This window comes from Meriones unguiculatus, chromosome 14 (genome assembly GCF_030254825.1).
Source record: "Meriones unguiculatus strain TT.TT164.6M chromosome 14, Bangor_MerUng_6.1, whole genome shotgun sequence".
Taxonomy (NCBI): Eukaryota; Metazoa; Chordata; class Mammalia; order Rodentia; family Muridae; genus Meriones; species Meriones unguiculatus.
In genome coordinates this window covers 35,089,669-35,097,499 of record NC_083361.1, presented here as the reverse complement: position 1 = coordinate 35,097,499, position 7,831 = coordinate 35,089,669, and the positions used below count along the sequence as shown (strand labels likewise).

The window sequence follows — 7,831 nt, the reverse complement described above, 5'->3', positions numbered from 1 at the left end:
AGCAACTTTCAGTTTTCTGTGCTCCCAACTGTCCTATAGAAGATAAAATTGCTGGGCCGGGTGGCACTCCCAGCACTCAGGGAGGCAGGTCTCTGTGAGTTCAAGGCCAGCCTGGTCTACTAGGTGAGTTCAGGACAGCCAAGGCTACAAAGACTTTAAAAAACTTAACCAAACACATATATGTATGCACTAGTGTTCACCTCTAACTGAGAAGTCAGTTTGTGGTAAAATTCAAAGTACGGCTGTATCTTACCAACCATGTATGTTTTGACTTTCCCCACAAAATATACATGGTTCCTGATTACATCGGTAGTCTCCAGTTAAGGAACCTGGTGCCAGAGATGGTATGAGAATGAATTATTCCAATGCAGAACTAAATACTTTATTTCCTTCCTGAGACAGGGTTTCTTTGTGTAGCCTTGGTTGTCCTGAACTTGTCTTGTAGAACAGGCTGGCCTTGAACTCAGATCTGTTTGCCTGGGCTTCCCAGAGTGCTGAGATTATAGACATGTGACATTGTGCCCAGCAACATACATCTTTAAAAAAAAAAAATCAAATCCTCAAGAAACCCACCCAAAATCAGCAGTAAGTATATAATCTCAATATTTATTAATAAGTTGGAGGCCCATCAAGGTTAGGAGTGAGATCCTGTATAAAAGACCCATATACTCCCCAAACAGGATACTTGAAATTGTCTTCTTATAGACTGCCTGCTTCTCTTATATAGAAACTTTAAATACAGGGCTTGAGATTTCTTAGATCAGCTATATTAAACTTGGTCTGAAAATATTTTCTTCATACAATCCTTTGATTTACTTGTCTACGTCCCTGAATCTCTACAGGTTGAGACTTAGATCTGATGGCCTCCCCAGGTTCAATCTCAGTAGGAATCTCAGGTTACTTTCCCAGGTTGAAACTCTTGGTTTTCACTGCTTCCTTTATAGTAAAAGTAGAAGGTAAAACGAAGTTTTTAACTTATTTTTCATTTCTTTTGGAGAAAGGGTCTTACTATGGAACCCAGGCTGGTGTCACACTCCTGAGAGTTGGGAATACATAGGCTTGGGCTACCATCCTCAGCACTTAAGTTTTGACTTGGATATTTTTACTTACCTTCTCCACATTTTAACATATCCCTTCTCCTAAAACAATTTTAAATGTGTATGGCATGCTTGTGGTTGAAACACAACTTGTGGAAGTTGGTCTTTCCTTCCAACATAGCTTCTTAGCCATGAGCCATCTTACCATCACCCTCCGTTTTTGAAGCTCTTTTTGGTGTCAAATCCTCTAGAGCTGGAGTTTTAGGCAGTTGTGTACTAGGAACCTAACTCCCGAAAGAGCACCATGTACTCCTAACATTTGAACTATCTCTTCATCCTTTTCCCTCCTTTAATGATGAAACTGGTTCAAATAACCTAAGCACATTAACAGAAAGTATATACTGCCCTCTGGTGCACAGACCTAGAATCTTTTCCACCTACGTTACAACAAAACCAAGATTCCTGTCAGTGATCCTGGATTTCAAACTGTTTAGTATCTAGGTTTTTTTTTGTTTTTAATGTTTATGTATGTTTTGCCTTACTATATGTACTGTGCACCATGTATGTGCATGGTGTTGATGGAGATCAGGAGGTGGCTAGAGTTCCTGGAACTGAAGTTACAGTTGTAAACTAAATTATTATATGGGTGTTGACAAATAACAATACTTTTGGCCTGTAAAACCTTAAGAGCAAACTTGAACTTGTCTTTGAAGGCATAACTTAGCTTTTACTGGTCAACAAAAATACATATGGTGCAGATTTTACACACGGGAAAAAAAGTCATTAAGGCCAGAGCTCAAATGAGATGTGACACAGGAGATGTAACTTTGCTCCAAACTAGGACCAAGTTAAGACTGTCTAGACCAGCAGTTCTCAACCTGTGGGTCTTGACTTGTTGGCAAACTTATCTGCAAAAATACTTACATTATGATTCACAACAGTAGCAAAGTTAGTTAGAACCACTGGTCTAGAGGGAATAATGAAGACAGCAGGTTCCTGCTGCAATTTAGATGCTAAGTCCCACTTCACAGTGGTTCAAACCCTGATACAAGATGAAATGGGGCAGAAAAATGCCAGCTGCTCTAAGCCACAATATGGGCAGAGGTTATAGATACTTCCAGGCTTTTCCAATTTTTTATTTAAAAAACCAAATCCAGGTTCTGGTGCCCCCCACTCCCCCACCCCCGCCCAGCCATAATTTAAATAACTTAGAGACAGAGTGGGAGGGACAGAACAGAAGGGATTAAGTAGAGAGAAGAGCCCACTACAGTCGTCTCAGTGCCCGCTTCTTGTCCAACTTTTTCTTGGCTGCCAGCTTCTTATCTCGCTCACCTGCATGTTTTTTGGCCATGGGACCCTCAGCTCCTCCTAGGACCCCTGGGGTCATAGGGTCAGTGGAGGAGGCTGCAGCCCCACTGGCCAGGTCCCGAGTAGCCTCAGCCCTCCCACTGCTGGTGCCACCTGCACCCCCATGGATTTCTGTGAGCAGACGGGCACGGGCAGCATACTCTTCGTAGTTCTCCAAAAGCAGGCGGCCTGCCTCCTCGTTAAGTGCAGACTCTGGGTTAGGGTGGATCAGCAGGCACTTGATGGTCTGTGGGGAAAGGACCTACAGTCAGGGGGTCTTGTCCAGCTCAGACACCACACTGGCTCTTCCTTTCACTCCCAAATTAGCTCATGCATGTCACCCTCAAAGGCTACTTTACCTTCAAGGAATCACTGTCATGGTTAAGGCCTGACATTGCTAGAGGCCTTTCCCCAACTGGCCCTGCCAGTTTCCTGTAGCCAATGTGGCTTAACCACGCTTCTACAGGTGAACAGATGTCCTAATCAGGTGAGAAATTATTCAAGGGCACTTAGGATTGGAGAACTCACATTTGGTTTCCATATTACCCCTCAAGGTACAGAAACCTAAAGTGGCCATTGGCTTTAACAGGAATGCCAAATTCAGAGCCATTGGAATATATTACACCCAAGAGGGAAAATACTGACCACGGGCATTAAGTATGATATATATCCATCCAATCCAGCTTATTCTAAATTGTTAGTTCAGAGGCTCCATGAATAAAACAGTCAGTCTGGAACTAGGATGGCTGGCTACAGGTGCTTCTAAGAGCTTCTGTGGCACATGCAGAGCACCTGAATCAGTAGGTGTTACACTGAAAAGGAATTATGGGGATCTCTCCCTCAACTTTTACCATTGCACCTCCAAACTGGAGGCCTGGCTGTCCTTGATACAGCTCCCTCTTTAACAAGCCCAAAAGCAGACCCAATATAGCCAGCTAGCAGTCCCAGTACTTTGGGATAGAACCAAGCTTAAATGACATCTAGTGGAAGGCAAAGCATGAAAGGTTGGAGGCTGTTTACCTTAAAGCTTAATCCTTTCCAGATGCCCTGAAGGAAACTCCAATTCTCTACCTTCACTACCATTAGCCCCAGAGGCTCATTAGAAATTAAAGGAAAAAAAAAGTTAAATCTATGGGAGGGGCAAAGGAGGCACCAGGTGACCCAACTACTTTAAGTGGCCTTTAGGGACATCAGAGCACTGGCCTAGACCAGTCATCTGCACCTCAATGAGCACAGAACTGTGGCAGTCCTGTACACAACAGATGCTGAAGAGTGTCCCCTGCCTCCACTCACAAGATGCCAGCTGCAGTATTGACAACCAAGCTCATCTCCTAACATTACAAAAATGTCCCAGGCAGAGTAATCAACCCCAAGCTAAAAAAATACTACTACAGGAAAACAATTCTGATGTTGATATGGGCCTGGAGAGATGGCTCAGAGGTTAAGAGCATTGACTGTTCTTTCAAAGGTCCTGAGTTCAATTCCCAGCAACCACATAGTGGCTCACAACCATCTACAATGAGATTTGGTGCCCTCTTCTGGCCTGCAGGCATACATGTAGACAGGACACTGTAAAATAGTCTTGGGGGGTACGGAAGCAGTGTTGATGATTGCACTATCACTCGTTTCAAGAAAACAAAAAACAAATGAATGAACAAAATACCTACTACAACAAAACCCACCCAGCTGAGGGGTGTGGGTAGCTCCAGCTTCTGGGGAGTTTGTCTCTATTTACTTACTTGTTTGGGTCAAAAGACCTAATAACCATGGCCAGAGGATCACAAGTTCAAGGCCAATTTGGGCTAGTAAGCAAACAAACTTAAAATTGTTGAAATTTATGATATGTAAATAAGAGTCCCTAAAACCACACTGCTTTCTACCTTTCATAAAACCACACTACCACACAAACACAGTTGTTGAATATGGTGAGGGGCCTATCCCTTAACAGTGCAAAAAGAGTGCTTGGTGACATAGGCCAACCCTTCTACTATTTTTCAGAAAGGCTGGGAACCTTACTTTGACTCTTGCCCCCTACTATTCCACAGTTGATTATTAGGAATTAAACAAAGTACAGAGACTGAAACTCACCAGCAGCACATGTCGGATGCCCAACTCAGCTGTCCAGTCCCTCTTGAGAACATTGACACAGATCTCGCCATTGGGACCCACATTTGGGTGGAAGATCTTAGTCAGGAAGTAGCCCTTGGGTGGGGAAGCAGGGAAGTCCTTGCCCAGTAGGAGCTTCATGCGGAACAGACCTCCTGCATAAGGGGTCCCCTCTAGAGCAGAGAAAAAGTACACTACTTTAGGATATCCTAGCATCCTTCAACATCTCACAGACCAGTTTCCTTGGGTCTGGCTGACAGCCAGTCAATCCCACCAGGCTGGGGAAATTTAGACCAACAAAGAACAGTTTCCCAGGTGCTACAGCTACACCTTGACTGTATTGTATATGCCTTTTCCATTGTCCACACCCCACGCTATCCTTGATTCCTGGACCCCCACTGTCACAAAGGGACCCAAACCCAACAACTTTTCCTGCAAGCCATTTCCCACCCTCTCATGTTTTCTTCTTTTTTGGCTTTCGAGACAAGGTTTCTGTGTAGCCTTGGCTGTTCTGGACTCATTTTGTAGACCAGGCTGGCCTTGAACTCAGTGATCCACCTGCCTCTGCCTCCTAGAGTGCTGGGATTATACTGTGCTCGGCAATGGAAGGTGTTTTCATTTACCTACTTGCTTGGGTCAAATCTGGTAATCACAAAAAAAATGCAGTTGCTAAAATAGTTAACATCTCAGCACTACAGAGTAGACAGTTCAGGATTCTGAAACTGATTTTAGCTGAAATCCAGATAACAGGCCAGGCAGTGATGGTGCACGGCTTCAATCCTTGTACTTGGGAGGCAGAGGCAGGTCGATCTCTGTGGTTCAAGGCTGCTCTGATCTACAGAGAGTTCCAGAACAGCTAGGACTCAAACAGAGAAACCGTCTCAAAAATAAAAATCCAGATAACAAATGAGGTCTGAAAAAAAGAAAAATTATACGTTGCTTAACACATGCAATCAGTTCATTACCACCTATTTCCCTTCAATGCCTCCAAAGTCCAGATACTTGACAGTCGAATAGTGGGTATTGCTGATGATATTCCCACTACCTTGTGGACTTTCTTTTTCTACTCAGTTCATAAGCATCATCAGGTCACACTTCACAGCCTTAACCCAAACCGAGGCCAGAGCTCTATTACATGATCAGTGACCAGGGAAAAGCAAGCATACTTGATATTTGTGGTGTCCCAGAGTACATCACTGGCACAACGATGTAACTGATCTGCCCCCAGTTTGTCTACAGCACCTGAAAGGCTGCCTTTGAGTTCAGTCTGTTCCACAGCCACTGGACAGAAGAATCTAGTAAGTGGCCGTTCCCTTTCGTGCCTACACTCACCAGGGCCCTCGATGGTGACCTGCAGGTCCGTGAGATCCTCCTCATTGGGGAAGACTTTAATGCCATCAGGTGGGTCTGCTGTTAGTGTTGTCACCTCCTTGTACACTAGGCGGATGATGTGGGGAGGCAGATTCTCTACGTTGGAGTTCTGGGCACGGATGGAAAAGGAGAGTAAGTAGCCCGAAAGAGCTGGGAATAAGGATTCGGTAGACACCAGAAAGGTGACACTACTAGTACCAGGCTGTCAACCATCGCTGGAAAACTGAACCCAGGATGTTTCTGGCCGTTGCCCCAAATCTGACCGGTCCATGGAAACGCGAAGTTGTCTCGGAAAGGGCTTCTCGGTGGCTCCTCACACCCCGAACGTCCCAAAGATGGCTCTTTAAGACGCGTTATGGGCCCACTAGTGGTTCTAGGTGGGCCTAAGGCCTAAGCCTGTGCCCTTCCCCTTAGTCTTGAACCGCCACCCACAAGAAAAGAAATAAATAAAAAAGAAACCTGGGAGAGATGGCGGCGAGGTGTCCTGATCCTGAAAACACCCACGGGCGGGCCGCAAGGTGCCCAAATCCCTTCCCAAGGCTCCGAGGGCCTCCCGTAAAGGCCTAGGACCGACTGCTCGCTCCGGACGCCTAGCCGTGTCACCACAGCACTCGAAAGCTAGCTAGGAACACTTGGGACGCCGCAGCCACCTTCTTTACCAGAGTCCCCAACCGCCCCGAGGCCGCCCGCGTCGCTCACCATGACTTCGGCTGGCCGGGGGCGGGTCCCCCCGGCCCCCTTCCTGCACTTCTCGAACCGTCGGCCGGGGCGGGGGGCCCAACTTCCGGCCGCTGTGGCCCTGGCGAGGGCCCCCGAGGCCCCGCTGCGCTCTCCAGTAACTTCGACGCCCGCTACAAAACGCTCGCAACGTTACGTCCGCCTGGCCGCACTAAGCCGGCCGCGCGCGCAGCACCGCGCCTTTATAGCCGCCCGCAGGCCCCGCCCACCCCGCGACGCGTCCCGGCCGCGCACGTCAACGCGCACGTTGCCTGACGGTCGACGCGCGCTCCTCCGCTCTTCTCAGAAGAAGGGAAGAAGTTCGAATCTAGTTTGTGGAGCGGGCCATCCAATGAGGGCTCACGCCGGCTGAGGAGGCGGCCTGGGCGAGCCAAGCAGCGGAACACCCGGGGGGGGGGGGAGAGAGAGAGAGAGAGAGGGGCAGGCGGCAGCTCCCGAGGCCACGCGGCCGCTCATTGGCCCGTTTGAATGAGACGCCGCTACGGCTCGGGGTACGCGCGCGCGCTCCGGCCTCGAGAAAGACTAACGGTCGTCCAGGGGACGGGGCGGGGCGGTGGAAGGCGGGATTTGGGGGCCCCGACCAATAGAGAGGGGTGTTCGTGGTCTGGGCTTGAGGGGCGCGTAGGATCGGAGAGCTTCTAAGGGGAAGCCATTTTACCATGATAGACGCTACCCCTGGCCAATGAAATTTCTCCGTTTCTTCTGTGTATACAAATAAGTACCCTCTGAGGCTGGCAACCCGGCCTGGAAGCCAAGGAGAGGCGGAAGCCGGATATCCATCTGAAATTGTCTATGCGGCGCCATTTTGTGCTGTGGTCCCTATTTACGTGTTAAGAACCACCTCAAAATCAGGTTAAATGTCTCTGAAGGCTTGAACTTCCTGGTCCTCTAGAGTATGGCTTGTGACACCTTTGTTACCCTTAAGTCTCTTTCGTAGCTAGTAAACTCTGGGATACTTTGGGATGCCAGGGAAAGAAGTCAGGGAAGTCTCTCAGCCTTAGGGTGTGGCTCTGTGACTGGCCCCAGTCAGGTCTATCTAGTCTGGGAGTACTGTCTTTGGTGTCTGTCAAGTCTTTCAGTTGCCTGAAAACCTGACTGAAGTTTCAGGGCAGACCTTTGGAAACGAAGTGCAAGGAGAACTGGATATGGAACTTGAGGGTAGCAGGATACTGAAAAATAAGGACATCACACCTAGATATAGTAGCAGAGCAGGATTTGTTGTAGATATGAGG

General features: G+C 47.7%; 1 protein-coding gene across 1 annotated transcript; it reads right to left on the bottom strand.

Moving 5' to 3' along the window:
- Window positions 1–2,146: 2,146 nt before the first annotated feature.
- Window positions 2,147–6,771, bottom strand: Ube2s (ubiquitin conjugating enzyme E2 S). The gene is made up of 4 exons (XM_021657341.2): window positions 6,561–6,771; window positions 5,823–5,970; window positions 4,473–4,663; window positions 2,147–2,631 (listed from the first exon to the last, which is right to left on the bottom strand). Exons 1-4 carry the CDS (start codon window positions 6,561–6,563, stop codon window positions 2,302–2,304), a joined length of 672 nt encoding a protein of 223 aa, XP_021513016.1. The 5' UTR covers window positions 6,564–6,771; the 3' UTR covers window positions 2,147–2,301.
- Between the last annotated feature and the right edge of the window lie 1,060 nt (window positions 6,772–7,831).

Bases quoted from the DNA above. Each gene is read 5' to 3' on its own strand.
- Ube2s (XM_021657341.2), bottom strand. The intron at 4,664-5,822 runs GTGAGTGTAGGC...TCTCTGCTCTAG, and splicing joins GGTCACCATCGAGGGCCCTG to AGGGGACCCCTTATGCAGGA. The intron at 2,632-4,472 runs GTGAGTTTCAGT...CTTTCCCCACAG, and splicing joins GCATCCGACATGTGCTGCTG to ACCATCAAGTGCCTGCTGAT.